The sequence below is a fragment of the Pan paniscus genome, chromosome 11, assembly GCF_029289425.2.
Source record: "Pan paniscus chromosome 11, NHGRI_mPanPan1-v2.0_pri, whole genome shotgun sequence".
NCBI classification, from domain to species: domain Eukaryota; kingdom Metazoa; phylum Chordata; class Mammalia; order Primates; family Hominidae; genus Pan; species Pan paniscus.
In genome coordinates, this window is record NC_073260.2 from 73823487 (window position 1) to 73848796 (window position 25310).

The following is a 25310-nucleotide window of genomic DNA, read 5'->3' on the forward strand; positions in this document are numbered from 1 at the left end:
GGGCACCTGTAATCACAGCTACTCGGGAGGCTGACGCATGAGAATCACTTGAACCTGGGAGGTGGAGGTTGCAGTGAGCCAAGATCGTGCCACTGCCATCCAGCCGGGGCAACACAGTGAGACTCGGTCTCAAAAAAAAAAAAAAAAAAGAAAAGAAAAGCCAAAATCTTTGTTTTTTAATCTGTACCTTGACCTGATATAGAGTACCTTCTCAAAAATATTTGGTGAATGAATATATGAAGGCATTATGCTGGGATCTGCTGTCCAGTTCTTAAAGAGCTCATAATCTTAAAGGGTGTGGGACAAACAGAGGGATTCAAATAACCACAGTATGAGTCTCACTGGAACAAGGGCTCAATTGAGGCAGAATCAAAGTGTGATGGCAGCCAGCCCTTCTTCCTGAGGACATGGTTGGCAGGGAAACTTTCACCAGGCATGACCATCCGGGTTGAGTCCTGAAGCATGCATGTGGATTTAATTTCCTATTTCCTTAACCTTCCCACATATTTATTGTACCTACCCTTCCTCATAAACCATAGACTCCTAAATTTTGATATCAGAAGGCCAGAGAATCCTTAAGCTTTGGCCAACAGTTCCAGGCAGACATCGTAAAAGAACAGATAAAGTTTTTCACAATACAATTGTGAGTGGCAATGATAGTCTTGTTTATAAACCCTGAAGCCTGTAAATTACCAACAAATCAGCATGTCTTTGAAAATGAAAACAAACTACACCAAGAAGATAATAGTTTGAAAACTATAAATCTATAAAATCTTTTGTTAACATTATATACCTACTGGAAAGCAAATATGTTTTTTTAGATTCTAAGTAATTAGACTGCCCTGGTGAAATTGAAAAATGATGAGACATGACATACCAATCTATTTTAATATGATGGATAGAGTAATTTTTACCCTTTTTATACCACAGGAGAATGTTCAATAAAACTTTGAATATAGGATTTTTTAAAGAAAGGATTTTGTAATATCATAAGCAGTGCAAGTCTAGAAATGCTCAATGCTGAATCCATTAGAGTAGAGCTATCATCAGAAGTTAGCATTTGGTAGCATCTTCTACATGTATTATTTTATTTTGATTGAAAAAGTTGAAATATCTTCCTTCTGCAGGATGGATTGCAGAATTAAGTATCTCCACTGAATTGTATCTCCATTGGAGTCATCATATTGCTCCCCTGATGACAAACTATGTAGACTGTCCTAATAAGGATAACTGGAGCTACCATTTATTACAGTGTTTCCAATGTGCCAGGCAATGGTCTGTAGGAGATTTTTGTTTAGAAAATTTATTAGAAGCTTAAGTTTACAATTTTTTGTTCTCTACATCACTGAAATTTAATTTACTTTGTACCCTATATACCAGAAGCTTAGTGAGATAGAAAGGAGACAGCCAAATGCTGCTTTGAGGGCTGTCCTGGAGAAATGGGGTTGGCCATTTAGAAAGAACAGAACTTACATTTGAAATGGCGCAACCTGAAATACAAGAAAATTTTATTTTCAACTAGTGTTCAACTAGCAGGTGGGATTACAAGGGACCACCTCCTAGCTCTAGCCACCTTCAGGGGACTCACAGCAGGCTTGTTTTGTTTTGTTTTGTTTTGTTTTGTTTTTGAGATGGAGTCTCGCTCTGTCGCCCAGACTGGAGTGCATTGGTGCGACCTCCACCTCCCAGGTTCAAGCGATTCTCCTGCCTCAGCCTCCTGAGTAGCTGGGATTACAGGCGCGTGCCACCACACCTGGCTAATTTTTTGTGTTTTTTTTTTAGTAGAGATGGGGTTTCACCGTGCTAGCCGGGATGGTCTTGATCTCCCACAGCAGGCTTTTTTTAAGGAGAGCTCTTATGTCTGTTTCTATTGCTCAACTTTCATGTCTCCAAATCCAAAATGATTGGTATTTAAGATACAACGTGAAATACAACTCGATTGGGATAAACTGCCCAAAATTGTGTTTGCTACTAATTTTTGTGAATATAATAATTTAATCATTTTTAAACTTTTTAAAAGAAAAAGGTTATTATATAAAAAATTAAAAAGGAGAATATAATGGTCCCTATGACCCAATTCCAATCATTATCAACTCATAAGCCAATATTGTATTGTGTACACCACCTCTCCTATTATGTAAGATATTCACATTGCCCCAAAGTCAAATCTACAAAAATAATATTATCAGAAAATTTAATTTCTTTCCTTGTCTCTGCATTCTGTTCCCTATTTCCTCTATACATAGCCTTTCTTTTAGTTTATTGTTTAATGCTTCCTTTAAAAAAAATAAGCAAATAAATTTATATTTTAATGCCCCCTTTCTGAGATAAACAATAGGGTTCTAGTGATTTTCAAAACATTTTAAAGTATTTGGAGTACAAGTGTTAAGACTGTTAGTTGACTTTCAAGCCAAAAAGCAAGAAATATAATAATTTTATATCTTTTTTATAAATAAATACCTTTGAATGGTTTCCAACTTGTAAAACCCCTAAGTTGTGATCAAAAGACCTGGGGGAAAGCAATAAATTTTGATTAAAATACTGAAAATTGAAAAAACGCAATAAAGAGTTTGTCTGAAGATTTTAAGATAGATAGCAATGTTAAAGACACTTTAATACAATAGGAGTATCTCCAAAAGGCATTCTTATAGTAAACACATTAAAAGCTAATGAGCAGAGTGATTTTATTCACAAACCTTTGAACTGATATCTTTTCTCACAGACCGAATTGCACAGAACATCATTAAGTCCCATTTGGAGACATGTCAATACACCATGGAAGAGCTGCACCAGCTGGCGTGGCAGACCCACACCTACGAAGAAATTAAAGCGTATCAAAGCAAGGTACTCTGGGAAACCATGAGAAAGTTTTTCTGTGATTACCCTATTGCTGTGTTGCTCAAGCTCAGCACTATTGGCATGTTGCGCTGGGCAATTCTTTTCTGTAAGGGCATCCTGCAAATCGTTCGATACTTACCAGCATCCCTGGCCCTACCCACTAGATGTGCCATCGCCCTTACACACACTTGTGACAACCAGAAATGTCTCCAGATACTGCCAACTGTTTCCAAGGAGGCAAAACTACCCTGATTGAAAAACCACTGCCCTATTTGAGTGACTACAGAGACTGTGCCTTCATCAAATGATTTTAGGACATCTCTTGCTGACTTCTTGGGTGGAGGCAAGGAGCAGGAGCAATGTAATAATCACAGCAGTTGTAATCGTCACAAACTTACACAACAAATATATGGAACAAGGCTTTCTAAAGTTTTTTCTTGCCCTACATGTTAAAAAGAATCCAAAAAACAGGACAACTCATCCCATATTTTCATTATTACACTGTGTTATTTCTTTGGGTTTGTTGAAGAAGTTTTTAAGAGGAATTTATTTTGTTTTTCAGCATTTACATTACATTACTTTGGGATAGAGATCCCCAATTACAAAATCCACCAGTAGATGGAACTTTAATAAAATATATAAATGTGTGTATATCTAAATAAATGTTTACAATATGCTGATTTTTCTCCACCAGAACAACTAAATCTTAGTACTTTTATATAAATAGGGAAACAAAGGCATTGTGTCACTAGGGTCACTAAAAATTAGAATTAACACACATAGATTTCTGTTTCTCATTTCAAAAAATAAACTGAGGACTAAAAAATATTTGGGTGATTCTACTGAACTTAGGAGAATGATTTGATTTGATGTAATGCCTTTTTCCTCGGAATTCTTTTTTCCTTTTTTTTTTTTTTTTTTGAGACGGAGTCTCACTCTGTCACCCATGCTGGAGTGCAGTGGCGCAATCTCGGCTCACTGCAAGCTCCGCCTCCCAGGTTCACGCCATTCTCCTGCCTCAGCCTCCCGAGTAGCTGGGACTACAGGCGCCCCCCACCACGCTCAGCTAATTTTTTGTATTTTTAGTAGAGACAGGGTTTCACCGTGTTAGCCAGGATGGTCTCGATCTCCTGACCTTGTGATCCGCCTGCCTCGGCCTCCCAAAGTGCTGGGATTACAGGCGTGAGCCACCACGCCCGGCCTCGGAATTCTTTTTAAACCAGAAAACACTCTCCATGGGTCTGGGAAAAAGACACAACATAAAAATACTACAAATTTAGTGCCCATCAGATACCCATGAAAATGATGTCATGGAAGCCTGTGAATGAAATCACTATCCCTCAGTGCAAAGCTTTGTTTTTTATATTAATAGTATGTGAAGATAGATTTGTTATTTTCTTTACAAACTCAGACTTCGTTTAGGTGAGAAGGAGGAAAAGGAGGAAAAATAGTAAAGAAAATAACAAAGCTATCCTTACGTACTATAAACAATGTTGCTATTATTTTAGCCTCAGTACTTTGATCATTTTGGCCTATTGAGGTCCAAACAGGTCAAAATATTATCTTAGGGAAAAAAAATAAAAGTAGTGCCCTCCTCTTTTAAAGGAATCATATAAATTCCTTCCTTGGGCCCCAAGTGACAGACAAGCACCAGTAAGGCAAAACCAGAGGCAACAGTGTTCTGTTGACTCTCCGTAAGTCGTTTGCCCTATTTACATTCTGTGTCTTCTCTCCTGAAGTCCAGGGAAGCACTGTGGCAACAATGTGCCATCCAGATCACTCACGCCATCCAATACGTGGTGGAGTTTGCAAAGCGGATAACAGGCTTCATGGAGCTCTGTCAAAATGATCAAATTCTACTTCTGAAGTCAGGTAAGCAAGAAGATTCATGGGAGGCCTATTTCAGATAAGGATGTGGTCAGCCCTTAGCACTGTGTTGATTCTAGAAAATCCTCCTTCCGATATGCAGCTCGTTTCTACCACCCACATTGTCAGCCAACTCCCAAAGGAAACTCTCAGTAATAAAAATGCCCTGATACTCATTCAGTTCCCCTTTGAAGTCAAATACAATTTTGCTTATTGAAAGTGGAGCTATTAATTGCGGAGGTTGAAATACCCAGCTTGACAGGCAGTGCAAGTAATTAGCGTGTCAAGGTGGCTGAATTGCTGAGCCGGCGCTAAAACGTACTCCTTGCCTTCTGTGAAAGGAAAAAAGAAAAAATACAGGCTAGCTGAGTTCTGCCTCTGTGGTCATTTCCAATCATTTTAATGAGGATAGCCTGCAGCCAGTATACACCAGGAGAAACTCCACGGTACTCTAATCTTTCCCTACCCTTCCCTAATACACTGTCTGACACACACAATTGCTACAATGGCTGCGGAAGTAGCTCAAGAAAGTCTGCATATGACTGACTTTGCAGATGTTATTACCAAACAGGAAAAAGAAATTATTTGTCTTTCTTGGACCCCTTTGAAAATAGAAAATAAGAACCATGATGGTGTTTATGCAAATTTTCATGGTCCTGGGCCATGATAATAATAATAACATACTCATATGTAAAATAACATACATATGTGTTTATGTTTCCCTATGACATCTCAAGTAATCTTGTGAGATCCATATTATTATTTCCATCTTACAGAGGAGGAGGAAAAGATTCAGAGAAGTGAAGAGCTACGTTCAATATTACAAAACCAGTACACGGCAAAGTTGGCATTTGAACTTGGGCCAAATATAACTGTTATTCTAAGATCCCTTCTTTACCAAATGACGCAAGTTGATGGAAACCTTGACTGAAGTGTCAACTTGATGTACCAGTCATCTAAACCACTGCAAAATTTAACTAAAACAACAAGAATTATTTCTTTCGCTCTCAAAGCTACAATTTGGGCAGGGCTCAGTGGGAATGACCTTATCTCTGCTCCATGTGGTATTCACTGAGTCAGTTCAGCTGAGGGCAAAGGAATCCACTTTCAAATTGGCTCATTCACACAGCTGATGAGTTGTGCTAGTCGACAGCCTGGAACTGGGCTGGGGGCCTCAGTTCCTCTCCATGTGAGACCCTTCAAAGACTGCTTGGACTTGCTCAAGGCTCCAAAAGCTAGCACCCCAAGAGAACACTAGGGTGTTCTCTAGGTTCCAAAAGCTAGCACCCCAAGAGAACAAGGCAGAAATGCATAGATTTTTCTAACTTAGCTTCAGAAAACACATATTGTTATTTCCATTATATACCATCAGTCATGAAGGCCCACCCAGATTCAAAGATAGGAGACATGGATTCTACTACTTGATAGGGGAGTGGTAAGGTCCTAGAAAACATATGGGATGGAAGATATTTTTTCTGACCTTCTTTGAAAAGTGAAATCTGCCACACTTGATATGTGACCTTGAGCTAAACTCTCTAGATAGCCGTTTCCTCATTTGTAAAATAAAGAGATGGACTAGAAACAATGAATTCCAAATTTGGAATTGCATCATCAACAACAAAGGAGATTATTGACAGTTCAGAGACATGGGCACCATGAGTCCCATGGAATCCAAATCTCCTGGAGGGGAACCCAGTTCATTGTATCTCTAACTAAGACTCAGATATAACCAATCCATGGGCTGACATTTGGGAACCACTGAACCATATAATCTTTAACATCGCTACCTGGTGTAAAAATGTTGACTCTAGTCAAAAAGGTAGGGTACTTAATATTTTCAAGCCTCATGTAACTCCTCCATAAAATAGGGCTAATAAAGTCACCTGAAATAGTTATTGTAAGGAGCAAAGATAAAAAATGAATGTAAGAGGCCAAAGAAAGTTCCTTCCATTGTGTAGATACTCAATAAATGGTACCCATCTACTGTTTGTATCAGAAAAGCATTCCTTCAATTAATATTTGCAAATCCTCCCCATGTATAAGCCTCTATGCTAGGTGACATATCAAAGACAAGCAGAGAGAAATCAGCAAACATGTATACAGCAAAGGAAATAAAACAGAGACATAAAGATAAAGTGTTGGCATAAGACAGGTACCAAAGTTGTAGGCTAATCACCAGTATGATGCTCTCATGCAAATCTGTGGCTGCTGAGTCTGGCTGTTAACTTCAACTGCACTATGGGGCAAAAGCCCATTTCTCCAAAACATGGGAAGCTATGCAGCAGTATTTCCTCAGGATGTTAATAATGCTCAAAGGGAAAAACAATGGTAGTAAACAAATTCATTCAATAAATATTTGCTTAGCACCTACTATGTGCCAGAAACTTTTCTTGGTCCTGGAGATGCAAGAGTGAATACAATAATCATGGCTGCCTATCACTGCAGACAAAATTTCTGCCCTCATTTCCTCAATTGTGAATTCAAGAATCAAAACTAGCTTTAATATTAGTGGAAAAATAGAGAAAAATGTATTTTCAAAAAGTAATGTCCAGCTTAGCCACCTGTAAAATATATTTTCTCCTTAATTCCTCATATAAGTATCAATAAAACTTTATTTCTAATATATTAAGTTGGTGCAAATATATTAGGTTTTTGCCATTACTTTCAATGGCAAAAACTGCAATTATTTTGGCACCAACCTAATAGTTATTTTAGGGGAAGGAACTTAAGGGATTTCTGTATGTGTGTGCCTGTGTGTGTGTGTCTGTGTCTCTCTGTGTGTTTTAAAGTGCTTGAAAGTCTCTTACCTATATGCAGTAATAATTTCTTTATTATTGGATATATATGTATATTTTTATTTTATTTTTATTTTTATTTTTTACTCACAGGTTGCTTGGAAGTGGTTTTAGTGAGAATGTGCCGTGCCTTCAACCCATTAAACAACACTGTTCTGTTTGAAGGAAAATATGGAGGAATGCAAATGTTCAAAGCCTTAGGTAAGTTTCCCTTTGATGAGGACACAATTTTATTAGCCACCATCAGTTTCTCCACTTAGATTGAAATTGGTTTAAATGAAATGCCTTGATTCTTTGATGTGAACCAGTATCTCATTATTCGATAAGCGATGGACCAGGTGAGCTTCTAATTCAGGCAAGCCTCTCCTGATCTTGTAACTGTGGCCTCCAATACAGAAGAAAGAGAGAACTGAGGACCCTCCTGAGAACAACCCTATTGAGACATCGTTCATTCAGAAATAAATGGAGGCCCAGCGTGGTGGCTCATGCGTATAATCCTAGAACTTTGGGAGGCCAAGGGGCGCAGATCACTTGAGCCCCAGAATTCAAGACCAGCATGGGCAACATGGCCAAACCCCATCCCTACAAAAAATACAAAAATTAGCTGGGCATCGCCAGGTGCGGTGGCTCATGCCTGTAATCCCAGCACTTTGGGAGGCTGAGGCAGGTGGATCTCTTGAGGTCAGGAGTTCTAGACCAGCCTGGGCAACATGGTGAAAGCCAGTCTCTTGCAAAAATACAAAAATTAGCCACACATGGTGGCTCATGCCTGTAATCCCAGCTACTCAGGAGGCTGGGGCAAGAGAATCGCTTGAACGTGGGAGGTGGAGGTTGCAGTGAGCTGAGATCGTTCCACTACGCTCCAGCTTGGGCAACAGAGCAAGACTCCATCTCAAATAAATAAAATAAATAAATAAAATTAGCTGGGCATGGTGACACACACCTGTAGTCCCAGCTACTTGGGAGGCTGAGGCAGGAAGATTGCTTGAACCTAGGAGATTGAGGCTACAGTGAGTCATCTTCACACCACTGCACTACAGCCTGGGTGACAAAGCGAGACCCAGTTAAAAAAAAAAAAAAGAAAGAAATAAGAAATAACCGGAGACTGATGCTAAAAGAGTAAAAGAGCTGGGCTGAATTATAGATCATTCTTTGTGAAATCAGCTTTTTTTTTTCAACTTTATTGTATATTGCGTAGACCCCTGGTCATCCATGGGGGTGACCTCTTACGTTTCTTATGTCGATTTATCATCATGAGTTAAGATACTTAATTAAATGAGGAGCTCCTCTACTTGTTTCTCACCCACAGAAGTTAATTCACAAAGTTCTGGGAGCACAGAGTTCATGTCAACCTGTCCACAGTGATCCCAGACCATTTCTGTGGGAAGGCACTAACAGAGTCAGTCTTTGTTTGGAAGTGTTATATATCATCACATCCAGTCATCAGTGCATGGCATGGTAGGAAGAACATTAGCAAAGATGGGCTGATGCCAGGAAAGGTTTTAACGATTGATAGTGCCATTTGTTCCATATCCTGCCCATGGACACCAAAGAAGGCCACTGCCCTTTCACCTCTTGTGCTGTTAGTTGATATGGCAGCCAACAACAAGTCCATCGGGGCTGGCAATGTTTCCCTTCTACAGTTGATACACATCCATGTCATCTCTAAGGCTAGATTTTCAAGAAAGGAGGAAAAGCCTTGGCAAGCAACCTCAGTATATTTCCAGCTTCATCAAATAAACATTCACCAGGGATCAGTGTAGAGATGCAACATTATTTTGCCAAAATACGCAACAGCTAAGCAACTGACCTGTGAGTCATTCATTAGAAGGTAATAATAAATAAACTCTAGCTCCTCAGTGAAATTTCCAAGGAAATTGTGAAACTGAAGTGTATCTCATCTCTGTTCCATATGATATTTCTAACGTCTCAGTTTAAAAGTCCAGAATACCCTACATTGCTAGCTTCAAGTGCTACGAAGACTGACAATCCTCAGCCCCTGTATGTAATGTTTTAGGTTTTCTATGAATACTATCTCTATTGTAAAGGATCCCCAAATCACTTATTTTATATTCTTTAATGTGAAATCATTTCAAATTTATAAGGATGTAATCATATTATGGATTGCCAGACAGATGTGACACCGCTCACACACCAAGTCTACTTGCTTGCCATTGGTAGGTAATGTTAACTTGGATTGCCTGGCCAAGATGTTGCCCAATTTTCTCATTCTTTGATTAGTATCAAATCACTTTTTATAATTAGAAACTTAAAAAAATATCTTTTCTAGAAGTCTAGTATGCACCTCCTTGGATAGCTTATTGATTATGAGATTTTTCTTACTCTTGCCCCATTTCAAGTTCAAGTATTTTTATTCCATTTCTCTTCTTCCTTTATAGGTTCTGATGACCTAGTGAATGAAGCATTTGACTTTGCAAAGAATTTGTGTTCCTTGCAGCTGACCGAGGAGGAGATCGCTTTGTTCTCATCTGCTGTTCTGATATCTCCAGGTAGGGCAGTCTCAGTTCTCTTACCTTTTTTAAAAACTTGTTTTACTATTTTTAACACTGATGACACCTGCCTAAGCCAAAGTGTTCAGGAGAAACTTTAACAGAACTATATTTTCTTTACCAAGTTTATGATATTTTTGGACGGTGAAAAGGGAAGTAGCCTCAAGTTTATAAAAATGACCAATTTTGGCCCGAAAGCAAGAGTAGAGCATAGGTTAGGGGTTATTCCAGATTCAGATAAGCAGAATCATTCCTTAGCAAATAAAGGAAGACAAATAGTGGCCTGAGTTACAGCCAAGTTCTATTTTGACTTTAAGAATAAAGTACATAGAAAATAAATGTCCAGTTGGATGAGACACAGTAGAAATGTACCTAAATGAAAGCTCCAGAATGGGGACCTACATAAGTAAAAGGAACACTTTCTACCTCTTGTGTTGGCATCTTTGCCCAAATTCATGTTGAGGTGCTCACTTCAGACAAATGCTGGTGCCTATTTTCTTAGCAATACATTTGACCTTGAACAATACAGAGGTCAGAGCATTAACTCCCTGCATGCAGTCAAAAATCTGCATGTAACTTCTGACTCCGAAAAATTTCACTACCAATAGCTTACTGTTGACCGGAAGTCTCGCTGATCACATAAACAGTCGATTGACACATACTTTGCATGTTAAATGTATTGTATACTGTATTCTTACAATAAAGTAAGCTAGAGAAAAGAAAATGGTACTAAGAAAATTATAAGCAAGAGGAAACAGATTTCCTGTTCATTAAGTGGAAGTGGATCATCATAAAGGTCTTCATCATGGTCGTCTTCGTGCTGAGTAGGCTGAGGAGAAGGAGGAAGAGGAGGGTTTGGTCTCGCAGTCCCAGGGTGGCAGAAACAGAAGGAAAATCTTCATATAACTTGACCTACACAGTTCAAACCCATGTTGTAGAAGGGTCACCTGTATCAGGAGTTTTTAAAAGGAGGTGAGGACAGCAGAGGGGAAAATGATTCATACTGAAGACTGCCCGGTAGAAGAGGAAAAACTTCAGACATGGAGGTGGACATTCTGGTACCAGCTCTGTGACCGAGTATCTGTGTGATAGTAAACATTTGACCCCTCAGAGCCCTAGTTTCCTCATCTATAAAATAAGAGGGATGGACTCCATAATAACTAAGACCTCTACTAGCTCTAAAATGCACTGAAATGCCAAGTTCTTAAAGAATTCAAGGTGTGGCAATATTTATGGATCAACTAGAACTGTAGTGAGTAAAATATTTTTTAAAAGTATATACTAGGCCTGGCATGGTGGCTCACGCCTGTAATCCCAACACTTCAGGAGGCCGAGGCCAGCGGATCACCTGAGGTCAGGAGTTTGAGAGCAGCCTGGCTAACATGGTGAAACCCCATCTCTACCAAAAATACAAAAACTAGCTGGGTATGGTGGCAGATGCCTGTAATTCCAGCTGCTTGGGAAGCTGAGGCAGGAGAATCACTTGAACCCAGGAGGCAGAGGTTGCAGTGAGCCGAGATTGTGCCATTGCACTCCAGCCTGGGCAACAAGACCGAAACTCTGTCTCAAAAAAAAAAAAAAAAGTACATGCCAACTTAAAATATAATAATAAATAATATAATCATAATAATATAACAACAATAATATAGTAATAAATACATGAGTCTCTAACCAGAATGAGAATTCAGTTACTTCCTCAGCTGTTGTTTGGTTACATTTTGGGTTAAGGGATAACAGCATTACTGACAGGTCTCTACAGAAAGAAAAGCAAATTCCTGCCTAATTTTTAAGATCAAGAGACTAATTTCTTCTGTTACCCATTTATCTGTAGAGACCAGATCTCTTTTCTTACATATGCTCTACTATATTTTTCAATGAAACTGGAAGAAATTAATCTTACCTGTGATGTAAGGTAACATGTTATAATTTTAGCATGTCATCATAACTGTATTTTCCAATAACACCAATGTCTACAGTTTTTATCTGTTAGGCTTTATTATTCCTAATATGATCCTTGATGATCTTATCAGGATATTTTTAATTTGCTACTGTTTTTTATTTAACCACTTTATCAAAAATGGAAATTAGTTATCACATAGAGTGTTTTTACTAACAGTTTCTTTTATGGCTCTGTCTAAAATCAAGCTGTTCCTCTAGGCCTCTTTTTTTTTTTTAAACCCTAGAAAGTTTCCCAGGCTTGGAAGCACAAAGATAGATGGAAGAAGTGACAAGAATACTTTTCTCTGTTAGCAGCCACATGCCAAATAATTTTCCTTCTACCATTTTCTCATTGCATTTGATTATTTCCATTGAGAATAGTTCAATAGAAAACTAAACCTAAGCTGGTGAATCTATGGATGAGGGAGATGGTTTTCCTCTAGTTCTTGCTTGCTCCAAGGAAGCGTTAGAAAGAGTCACTTTTCTCTTTGGGTATATTTGTGGCAAGTCAGTAAATTTTAAGCAGCAAATATTTAAGACATGAAATATTAAATGTATTAAATATGAATGATCTATGAAAATGATCACCCCAGAAGAAAAGCTAGCCTCTTCCTTCTGAACTAGAAATCAGCTGAGCTGTTTGGCCTTTTTCTAGAAAAAAAACATACTATCATCATTAAATTCTTGAGAAGTTTGGAAGCATGCAATTTGTTTTACTCTACCTAGTGGGGACTCTTCCAGTGCTGCTAGCAGACTCACACTGAGAGGCTTCACAAACTCCAAATACCTCATTTGCCACCCTGGCTTAGTGCCATATTCAAAAAGATTTCCAGCCTATGTAGGCTCCATCTCCTGCCAGACAGCCCCCTATTCTTTCTCCAGGGTCCTGACATAAGAGCCACTGTTTATTCAGCTTCAAACAGCTTAGGGAAGGGAGAGGGAGGGGAACTTAATGTATTCTGATTGACAATTGTCACTGAAAGCTTTTGTACTCACTTACGTAAGGTTTTGCTTAACTGTTGGCTAGACTTGTCTTCATCCTGTCTAGGATTACAGAATTGAGTTTCTCACCTGACCTGAACTGTGTTCAGGAAGATCATGTTCGAGTTCTTTTCCATGAGTATTTGTTCGGCATTTGAAGATTTGGGGTGTCTCTTCCATAAAGGTCCAACCTAAGGCATTGATGCTGGGCTGAATTTTGTCACCATGGTGTATAAATCTTCTAGGAAGGAAGGAAGGAGAGAGTGAAGGAGTGGGGATGGAGGGAAGGAAAGAAGTGTGGGAGGGTGGGAGGAAGGGAGAAAAAGAGAGAGGAAGAAAGGAGGGAAGGAAGAAAAGAAGGGAGAGAGGGTCTGAGGGAGGGAGAAACAGATGAAGAGAGGGAGGAAGGAGAGGAGGGATTATCCTATTCACCATTTAAGAATTCAATATAGGAAAATAGAACTTAGAAGTGAATTTTTGAAACTGATTTATGTTTATGCTATATAAATTCTAACATAGCTTCAGCTTTATATCTGATGAGAGAATAAGCTGAGAAAAGGAAAAGGGATCCTGAACACCAAAAATATTCCTGTGATTTTCTTCACTTCTATAATTCTTCTTCACAAATCGCTCACTTCTACTTTGAAAGAAAACCTAAGCATATGTCCAAAGCAAAGAGTGAGAGATGTAAATTGTCACAGACAATAAGAAACAAAGCAGCAGATTATCTGAACCATTGTGTCCTTTCCTCCAAAGTGATTTCCTGCGTCATAATATTGCGCATTCCTGGCATCATGGTATTGCCTATGAAATACTTATGTTTTATGTAAATAATGACATGTCTTCAGAAGCAACTTAGAACTAAATAATATGAAGTGGGTCTGAAGCTTGGCACTTATGTATGTGGGTGAAGCAAAACAAAGTTGATGTTCCCTCCACTTATCCACTCTTTCTTTCATCAGACCGAGCCTGGCTTATAGAACCAAGGAAAGTCCAGAAGCTTCAGGAAAAAATTTATTTTGCACTTCAACATGTGATTCAGAAGAATCACCTGGATGATGAGACCTTGGCAAAGGTAGGTCCACAGATCACAGAGCCACCACCACCAAAAGAGAGCACAGTGAGCAAAAAGGCCTGCTTATAAATCAAGGGAAATTTCTCAGCAGCAACAATTTCTGAAAGTTACCAAAGACTGCATAAATTGTGAGGTATGCAATTTAAAAGAGAGGCTAGTGAATTGTAATAGATTGCAAGAAGGGCTTTCTTATAGAGGGATGATATTGACAGATCTGAATCCAAGCTTCAGGAGGACAAATCAACGAAACCAAGGGTGTTTCATCAGAAGAACAAGCACTCGAAGCAAGGAAACAAGTCTTCAAAATTCATATGTGAAGAAAGAGAGGGCTTTGTGCCAGTTCAGGAGCCAGGTCTGGGACAAAGTTAAAAGTAGGCAGATTTTTATTCAAAATAAGAAAGAACAATCAAATGATGAGAATTGTTGTACAGGGGGTGGACTACTGTGTAAAGCAGTGAGCTCTGTGTCATAGGTCATGTTCTAGTAGATACTACCTAGTCACTTCTCAGGTATGTTATAAATGACATTCCTACTCAGAGGGCAAGATTAGACTGATGACTTGTAAATTTCCCTTCAACGCTGATCTCTTCGTGCAAGACTTGCCCTGAGGTTCTTTCAAAATGGGGAAGTTTCCCTGGAGCAAAATCCATGCAACATGCCACCAATTTCTTGATTCAGCTTAATTAAGAATGATCTTTAATAAGAGTACTGAAAAAAAGTGTTTACCAAAGTAAAATAATCACAAAAGGAAAAAGTAATTCTCGATGATTGATATTCAGCATTATTTTATATCTTAAAGTAGCTTTGATTTCTCAAGAACTGAAATTTTTGGGCAGCCAGAATTATCGTAGATTTTATTGTAGATTTTAAAGTATCTTTGATTTCTTAAGAACCAGAATATTTTAGAGGGTAAGAAATTAAGAAATTGAGCTTATTCTTGGTTAAAGATCATAGGAATCCTACTCTTTATATTTTTATCATTAAAACCTTCCCACTCTGCCCTTGAAGTTCTTTGTTTTAAAAAGGGGGATGGTAAAGACTCTATTTGGAGACACCATCAGATTTTACTTTGCACATACAGAGTACTGCTATAAAAAACCTCCATGAGTTAAATATGCTGCTTCATTATGGTAACATTTTGTTAAAATTAACGCATCACTAGCAAGAACATTTCTACATTATAGAGCAATAGTTCTCTTTCACGTAACTTTTCATTTATTAGGTGATCAAGGACAAATCACCTACTCTCTGCACCTGTATTCTCCTAGTCAATAGCGAACTTCAACATGCTTTCAGATTCACTGGGCAGAAAAGACAATAATGTAAATATATGCATGCGTCTCTATAGTTGCTTGGTAGCGTATATGCATAAATACATCTTGTTAATTAATGTGGAGCGATGTTGTCTGCATTTGGGATCTCCTGAAGACTTTTGTCCCCATATTTACCATCCTAAAATTAGTCTTGAAAAAACACAAAGTTGGATGAAAATTCTCACTATTCTGCTTGCTTGGGAGGATTGTCCGCTTGTATGAAAACCATGGTCTCATCATCTATAAAATGAAGATTACAATTTCTTCTCCTGTGCAGATGTGTTGTGAGGTTCAAATGAGATTCTAACACGTTGTGAAATGGTGATTATTACTCCCCTAGGAGGGTAAAATGTTTATGCTTGCACCACTTTCTACCTCCCACTGTCCTGGTTATGATTTGAGGTATGTGAGGTAGGAAGAAGACAGAAATTGAAGAACGAAAGATATTTGAAGGCAAGAAAGAAAATTATGTCAACTGTAGATCAGATTAACTTCCCTTTCTCCATCTTTACTTGGAAAAGTACATAATTCAGTTCTTTTCTTATAGACAAGTAATGTTGCAAAACTGAGACAGCATTAGAAGAGGATTACTTCTTGGATAAAATTGGCTGGAACCAGGTGACAAAGCATTGCTTCTATAGGCCACAGGCAGATGTTGGGTTTTTGTGTGGCCCCTTTCTTGTAATAGTTATCATTTTAACAAGATGTTATCTGAACTAATGCAAACTGACCATGAAATTGAATGAGAACTGAATTTTCATTTATCGCAGCTCTGATCTCTGTGACTTCAGATTAAGTCGCTCCATTTGTCTAAGTCTCACATTTGTCCATTATCAAATGCTGGAGGGTTAGGAATACGGAGTGAGCCCCGTTAGCTCCTGACTGCTTTAACACTCCGCACAAATGTGCCATCACTGTCTAGGATGCCCTCTCATCAAATTCCTCAAAAGGAATATTTTATTTAAATGTGAGAGAAACTGTTTCATCCCATCACAGATTCTTCTTATCTTTGCAGAAAGGCTCCTTATGCCATCGTAGTCATGGAGCTCTTCTGCCTTCCACAATACCTCTAAAACAGTGAGGGCCGTTCTTAATATTTGTTATTCATAGACCCCTTGGGGACTCCAGTGAACGTTGTGAAACCTGTCTCTAAAAAAATGCACATGTACCCGAAATGTTGTGTTGAAGTCCAGGGGCTCCGGTGAAATCGCCAGTAGGTAGAGGATACCTCTGCCTTCTGTGTCGTGTGCAACAGATTATTTCTACCGCTGACCTGTTCAACTCTGAATAGGTGTTAACAGACATCAGGTTAGAGGTACAGGGCTCATACACAGTCACTGAACTTCATCTTGCAAGGGCAATCTCCAACACACTTTCTACATGCCTGCTTCCTGAAATTAAAGTTCAGGTAGCAGTGCTTTCTACTTTGGGCCAAACTTTAACCTTAGAAGGTTTGAAAATTTGGGGATTATGTATCCTAACATTAACTAGAAGATTTCAATCCCCATGTGTTAACCTGTGTTGTGGTTTGGGGAGAGGAGAGAGTTGGTTAAGGGGAAAAAAAACCCTATTAAAGAATCTAGTTTCTTCTCCGTATCAGCATAATTATGATACATAGCATATTTATAATAAACCGTCAAAGCCACTTGCTAGTTGAGTGTCCCTGGACATGTGACTTTAACTCTCTGTGCCTCCGTTTCCTCATTTGTACCATGTGACTAAAGATATACCAATATATGGCTAACTAAATGAGATAAAATATAAGTAAGCTGCCCAGTCCATAATAGGTAATATGTAAGTGCTGTTGCTGTGTTGTAGCTGTTGTTGTTGACAGAAAAAAAAATTATTTCAGCAGAGACATTTTTATCTAAAAGATGGCGTATTTGAGCTAATCACTGATAGATGAAAACTATTTCAAAAGATGGAAGTTGGGAGGTTGGAGAAGTGCAGGATGGCATTCCAAGTGATGGGGGCAATGGCATGGAGGTAGGAAAGCATAAGGTATATTCAGGCTATAAATAATAGTTAGATTTGGCTGGATCCTGGATTTGAGAAGCCAGGAAATGAGATAACACTGGTCACTTTCACTAAAGCTCATGAAAAAAAAAAATACATACATATATATATATATATAAAATAAATATACATATATATTTTTAAGCCCCATATGACTAGAGGAGGCAGCCCATCTGTTCTCTGGGCTTCACTTTTCTTGTCTGGGAAATGAGTAGGTTGGACTGCATGGTCTTTAAGGTCTCTTTAGTATTATCTTGTTTGACTCCGTAAAGAGAAAAACAAAGGTTCCTCCTGACATCTTGTGTTGCCTTCCAACGTCCAGTCCAGTGTGTGATTGTTTTAAGTACTCTTTGGATATTTTACTGTTATAAAAAGTGAAGAAAAAGACTGATTTTGCCAAGTCTTATGGATCCAAATTAGTACTCATTGCACTATGGTCATTTAGTTGAGGACGATACTCCAGCTTCAAAGCTGCAAAGCATACAGTGTGTGCAAATCCCAGGTTCAGAGGTCAGCGTGCCCGTCAGGCTTCCAGGAGGAGCTCCATGACTTGTGCTTTGGATGCTGCCATGACTCACTTTAGGAGGTTTACTTCCTCAGTGAAGACAGCTGTGGGGATTAGGAACCTGTGATGCTCTTTCCCCACTCAGTCGAGAACAGCAGGACCACTGCCGAGGTTAGAGAGAGGGTGAGAGATAGGGCAGCAAATGTTTGAACTGTAAAGACTGTTGCTCTTCCATTCTAGGGCTTTCTCTATTAAAGTCACTGAGTCTGCCATTCTTGTTGCCCTGACCAGAGGTGCAGAGGGTAGAGGATAAGGAAGGCCGGTCCAACTGGGGCCAAGCTGTGGCAGTGTGCTCACGGCCAAGGCCAAAGCTTGGATCTGTAGTGTCTTGCTCACATCTTGTCCTCAGATGCATGGGGTCCAGCCCTTTCCCAAATGCAGCCTGCAGGTCAGGCCCATAGCTGGAACCTTGCTTAATGTTGGCCTTCCCCAGTCTAGCCCCTCCTTTTGTGCCTCCTGGTTAATTAGAGTCATGAAATATTGTTAGATAGCATATTTATTTTTCCCAGCACTCCTGAAAATAGATACAACACTCCTGGAGGTGTGTTCTTGCCCAAAGCTGTATTGAGAAGTTTGAAAATAGCTAACTCTATAACAACACATATATCCAACAGGAAGCCATAGAGAACTGCTGATATCCCTCAGAGGCAAAGCCCACTCAGCTCACCATATGCAGGCTTAGAGAGAATGTTGCTTTTTATTTTCTCACAACTAACACTCAGCGAGTACCATGCCTTCAATTCACTTCTGAAAACATGTTCAAGTGCTTGTGCCTCACCATGTGCTTTACATGCAAGCTTTCCAGGAATCATGGGCCACACCACACCTCTGGGTGGTTTTAGGCCCATCGCTCTATGCTGATAAATCCTTTCTAATTCTCCTAGGATGTAGAGGAGTCTATAGTTACTTTGCTGAAGTTCACAATCTCCCTCTCTCTTTCTTCCTATTTCTGGCTGGCCAGAAAGTTATAACCTGTCCCCGCGGGGCTCTCTCTTTTCCCGTTATTCTTCCTAAGCTCCTGCTAACCATGTAGATGTCCTAACCACACACCTGCATCCACAAGGAATTAGTGTAGTCTAAGGTTATGTCACGTTAATGAAAATGCAATGGGAATCTGAGGGTAGCCATGGAAAGAGAATATCCTGACTTAGAAGAATGACTGAAGCCTGTGCTGACTTTGAACTTTGAAGTTCATCTCCTCAGATCGTTTGGTTGATTCACTGTCATTGCCACGTGGGCCACAGAGGAGACAGATCCTCTCTCACACAGCTGAGTCCCAGAGTAAACACTAGGCATTTCTCTGGATCCCCCACAGACCGCTAAGAAGCCAGACTTCTCAAAAAGACATAATCCATACAGGCTACGACATAGAGAGAGTAGATTGATCTAACTCCGGATGATCAAGTGTAAAAAGTCCAGCTTTCCCCATCACACACCCATCCCATTCCAATAAGGCTCAGGAAGACGAGAAAGGGAGGCGTTCCTTTCATTTCCTGACTTCTGACCTACTATACCGTGGCCAGCACTACTTTGGGCATCTACGGTACAAGATTCTCCTTCTTAAGGCTTTAGACTTATATATACTTATTTCAAAGAGTTAGGATTTAAAACAGAATGGAAAATATCTCATTAATTCTTTTTATGATTATATGTTGAAATAATAATATTTTAGGTACTTTGAGTTATATAAAATAGATTATAAAATTAATTGCACCTGTTCTTTCTTTTAACTTTGTGTAATGTGGCTGCTACAAAGTTTTAGGTTACATCTGTAGTCCACATTATATTTTTAGTGGACATGGCTGATCTAGAATCTCTGAGGTTCAGACGAGAGGGAGATTCACCTCCCCTGCCTACTCCAGACACATTCTCTTGCTTCTGTCATTCTGTGTGAGCAAAATCTTCTTATCCAGGTTGGGAACCTGAGCATTACCTTCAGCTTTCAGGTGAGACACTATCTAGAGTATGCAGCCTTCACTTTGCAGGATATAATGATAATGTGCTGTATTAGTACAACATCATAACCACAGCTTTCATACTGCAAAAGAAACATTCACGTGGAAATAGGGCGAAGTAGGAAGAGTTTCTAATATTCATTTTTATCATTTTTGTTCACTCAATAAATACTTACTACAGGTCAAATATGCAAGATAAATAAACATAGATGAGATACAAGTTCACATGCTGTGGAGGAAAAAATCAAGTGCCTCACTGACTACAATGAAAAGAAATACATGATCAGAATCACAATGACGGATAAAAAGAATGGCGAAAGTTGAAAAGGATTGAGCATTTACTATGGGCCAGGCACTGTGCTGATAGATTCTAAATAGATTGACATTTAATTCTCAAAACTATACTCTCATTAGTTGAAACTTCAAGTGATTACATATCTTGCCTAACGTTAAGCAGCTTCTAAGTGGGAGAGCCAGAATTTGAACCCAGTTAAGCCAACTCCAGCACCTGAACTCTTAATGTAAGGCAGCTACTCCTAAATGTTTGAGAGGCCCAGAAAATGTCTCTTTCCAGCTCAGATCTCTGCAACTTCCCAGGGAGAATTGCAGTAAGTTGGGCCAGGAAAGGTACATGCCAACAGATTCACTAACTTCTTAATTCCTATGCTTGTTTCTAGCATAAAGATGACAAAACTGTATCATCGATATGAGAGAGAAGCATGTCTTTCTATTATAACAATAATGAATTACTAAAAAAAAATTTAAAAAGCTTAAAAGATAGAAGGCTTAAACAACCCTATTTTGCATGTTAATAATTGAAATTGTACTTGAAAGAAATCATTTCTGGTCACATTGGTAGTGCATTATTATTCAGATTTAGGAAAAACAGTCATGTTGATTTGTAGATGGAGTCTATGGACCAAACACTGATTGAGAGATCAAAGGAAACTGCAAAAGGTCATTTATGGTTTTTTTATTGCTTTCTTATTGAGATCAAAATAGACTTCACTATGATTAATAATGGGATGGGCCAGGCGCTATGGCTCACGCCTGTAATCCCAGCATTTGGGAGGCCGAGGTGGGTGGATTACCTAAGGTCAGTTCAAGACCAGCCTGGCCAACACAGTGAAACCCCATCTTTATCAGAAATACAAAAATTGTCCCGGCATGGTGGCAGGTGCCTGTAATCCCAGCTACTCAGGAGGCTAAGGCAGGAGAATCGCTTGAACCGAGGAAGCAGAGATGGCAGTGAGCCGAGATCACACCACTGAACTCCAGCCTGGGAGACAGAACAAGACTCCGTCTCAAAAACAAAAACAAAAACAAAAAAAACAAAACAAAACAAACAAACAAACAAAAAAAACCTGGGTGTTATATTAGAATTCCTAGCAGGTGGGACTAGAGATTTGGGTTCACTTTCATCTTAAATAGCACAGTCTGACTAATCAGCACTTGAGGAGCCCCTACCCAGATGATGTGACTCATGGTCTTAGTCTCCCTATTTTCATTTCTATTTGGTCAGGACTTTGTTTTATACTTTAAAATGTCTATACTTTTTAAAAGTATAACATACATAGGGAAAAGTTCCCAAGTCATAAGTATGTACTTCACTGAATTATCACAAAGTTAGCATACCCGTGTGACCACTGCTGAGGTAAAACTGGCATCCCCAAAGCTTCCCTCAGGCTTCCTCCTAACAGTAAATATACTTTAAACTAATGCAAGAATAGGCAAAATTATAGAAAACAGTTCAACAGATCCCCCAAGTTTTTAAATTTCAAATCTGGACTGAAGAAACACAGCTCTCTCCTGGGATAGTTTTCTGCTTGAACCTGCATTTATTATGAATAGGTACTACGTGCCAGGTGCAAGGAGACAATTGTGAATAACACATGGCAGGTTTCGTTGAGGAACTCCACTGAGAAGCTAGATTATTTCAATGTATTTTAACTGTTTATGGTTTGCTGGCATATACTATAGGTAAAACATCCAGAAATTCCAAGGGTTGTCCATCAGATTAATGGTCTGTAAATGAGAAGAAGGGTTTTGATATTACTCCTCATTCATCAAATTGCAAGTTGATGTATTCATTAAGACTCTTTGGCCTGTAATCCCAGCACTTTGGGAGGCTGAGGCAGGCGGATCAGATCATGAGGTCAAGAGGTCAAGACCATACTGGCCAACATGGTGAAATCCCATCTCTACTAAAAATACAAAAAAATTAACTTGGCATGGTGGTGCGCATCTGTAGTCCCAGCTACTCGGGAAGCTGAGGCAGGAGAATTGCTTGAACCCGGGAGGTGGAAGTTGCAGTGAGCCGAAATCATACCACTGCATTTCAGCCTGTCAACAGAGCGAGACTGTGTCTCTAAATAAATAAATAAATAAATAAGTACTCTTTGGTTACAAGTAAGAGGAACCACCTCCAACCAGGTTAAGCAAAAGTATAAAAAATAAAAATAAAACAAATAATGAAGCAATATCTCATAGAACTCAAGGTTAAAAATGCAGCCATCAATCAGGAAAGTACTGGAACTACGAATTGGGAAGCCTTCCGAATTCTTCATCTTACACACTTATGTCCCTGTAGGTATCTACATCATTCTTCTCCCTCTCTGAGTACCAGTTTTCTGTGCTTCCCTGGTCCACATGATGAAATATGGCTAGCTCTTGGCTCCTTAGGTTACTGGTAGTTTCTGCTACAATTAAAAAGCAACTTGCTGACTCTCGGTCTGGTTTCCTATTCCAGCCCCAGCTGAGTCAAGTGTCCACTTCCATTTTGGTCAGCCATGCCCAGGGTAGAAAGTACAGGCACTGCCACACGGATACTAAGGATGGGGTCAGGATGGTGGGGGCAGGGCTTATGACCCAGAAAGATGTCTCAAGTTTAATGTTATAATTCGAATCCAACTAGGTTTGACTCAACAGAAACCAAAAACAAAAAAAAAAAAAGAAAAAAAGAAAAGGAAATCAAATGGACATGTGAAATTGATGTGTTCAGCTTCACTTTATGTGCCCTGTTTTCATTCGTGCTCCTGAAGCTTCTTCCAATTTGATCAAACCATTGCTGGCTTCCTGCTTTAGGTTGGAGGGCATCTTGATGGCCTGGAAGCCCACATGAACAAGATCACTAGTTTTACCCTCTGCATGTTCCATTTTTCTAACATCAAATGTACCAGTTATAAAATTGTGAATTTTCTCATAAAACCGCCCTCCGGAGAGAAGCATAGGATTATTATCTCTTCTCAAACAGCTGCTTTTTCTTCTTGTAGACCCCTGTAGGTATAAGCTAAAGCTCCCTTCTCATAAGAAATGCTTGTCATAAGAAAGAAATGAGTGTGAAAATGCCTTTTGATAGATCCTCTGTCTACTTCTGCTATGGGGATTATTTAAACATGAAGGAATTTCATGATGATTTAAAATTGACTACCCCCTCCATCTCCAAGTGCTTCTGGATCACTTCCCCAGCTGTTTAAAAAGTTGTTGAGCTATTAACTGCTGTGGAGGCTGCTCTGAGCTCCCTTTGAAATGGGGGTCCCCTGGCTGCAGTACATAATATTAATGAGCAATAAGTGATTGCCTGCTGCTCTCTACACCAGGCCCTTCTGGGCTCTGACAAGTGCTGCTGCTGCCTCCACATGGCCTCCTGGCCCACCATGCCTCCAGAGTGATGGATGCCCTTATCGGCACTTCTGTTTCCACAGCCGACTGGGTGTCTTGCAGTCAGCCTATTCCAAGAGCATGGACGCTGGGAGAGCTCTTTGCCTTCTCTGTGCTGTTTGCTGAAGCGATCTGAGTGCTCTTTAACAGAAAGCAATTCTCACCATCCAGCCCATTCTATAGATGAGCAACAGGAACTAGATCCAAACTGCATAAAAGAAGGCAGAACTGGGTCCTGAACCAGACTCTTAAATCCCAGTTTTTTTCCCAGGAAAAGAGGAAGAGTCCATATTAACATTCCAAAACCAGACACGTAATTAAATATTTCCAGGGCAAATGAGCAACTATAAAATGGTTTCAGTCATCCTCTTATACATTTCATGTCCCACACCACCCTGTCACTAAAGGAGCAGAAAAATGCTTCAAGAATTGTTGTACATAGGATTCTACATTGTGAGTCACAGTTAGTAAAATAAGCAACTTACTTGAATTGCTATAAGAAAATGAAAAATCAATATGATTTTGCTTTTTCATTTCAATAAATGTCAATGGCTGACTTTGCCATGCATTAACATTTGGTTAATGACTCCACTTTTGGAGCTTGGTTGAGAGCTAAGCTGGCTTCCTGCCTTCCATGTCCTTCGACTGAAAAGCATGGCCTTGACTCTTTCTCTCCTGAAAGGAAGAGAGATATCTCAGACTGTGGGAGTGGAAGCATGACAGCTACCACATAGATCACCACTGTGTGTCAAGCACTACTGTAAAAAAATTTTTGTTGCCTCACTTAATCCTCACAACCTCCCTCTGAGGCAGGGACTGTTATAATCGTCATCTGACAGATAAGATTGCTGAGAGGTTGTTCCCCTTCCTGTGTCCATGTGTTCACCGGGGCCTGTTGTGGGGTGGGGGGAGGGGGGAGGGATAGCATTTGGAGATATACCTAATGTTAAATGATGAGTTACTGGGTGCAGCACACCAACATGGCACATGTATACATATGTAACTAACCTGCACGTTGTGCACATGTACCCTAAAACTTAAAGTATAATAAAAAAAAAAAGAAAACTGAGAGGTTAAGTGACTTGTCCGAGATCACATAGCTGTAAAGGACAGAAATAGGATTCAAACCCAAGCAGCCCAACTCCAAAGTCCATGTTCTTTATCAACAGACTAATCCTCTCTATGTAGTATTTGTGTGTCACAGGGAACTCAGGAATTTCATTACTTGACCCCCACCAAACTAATAGCTCTAAGCACATGGAACCTTTCCTCTCTAGATGTGAGAACTTCCATGTCTGCCTCCTGAAAAGCAGCTAATTCTACACTTAATTCACAGGACTGTTTCAAATTCAATGTATAATTTACTTTTTAAAAAATTTTTTTAAGAGACAAAGTCTTGCTATGTTGGCCAGGCTGGTCTCGAACACCAGGCTTCAAGCGATCCTCTTGCCTCAGCCTCTAGAGTAGTTGGGATTACAGATCTGAGCCACTGTGCCTGGCTCAACTTTTCAATTCTGAAAACCAGTTGTAAATTTATAAAATGTGAACCTCTGAAGCAGTGTTTTTCAAAGTCGATCCCATGAACCCACTGCATCAGTGTCTGCAGGGAATGTTTGTTTCAAACATGGAGTCTGAGCTTCACCCCAACTCACTGAAACTGAACCCTCCAGGAGTAGGTCCCAGTAATCTGCATTTTTAAGAAGCACCCCAGCCACTCTTATCGACAAGATTGACAATAATTATAGAGTTGCATCTGGAAGTTTCAAGAGCTCTGCACATCATCAATTCAACTGCAGAT

The 25310-nt window shown here is 39.5% G+C and overlaps 1 protein-coding gene across 1 annotated transcript in view; it reads left to right on the plus strand.

The window, feature by feature from the left end:
- Positions 1–25310, plus strand: part of RORB (RAR related orphan receptor B) — a 195565-nt gene that overhangs the window by 160760 nt on the left and 9495 nt on the right. Inside the window, exons 5-9 of the mRNA XM_003822192.6 lie at positions 2723–2844; positions 4578–4710; positions 7593–7700; positions 9899–10009; positions 13891–14003. Of these exons, the coding sequence (XP_003822240.1) occupies positions 2723–2844; positions 4578–4710; positions 7593–7700; positions 9899–10009; positions 13891–14003 (587 nt within the window). The remainder of the gene's footprint in view (positions 1–2722; positions 2845–4577; positions 4711–7592; positions 7701–9898; positions 10010–13890; positions 14004–25310) is intronic.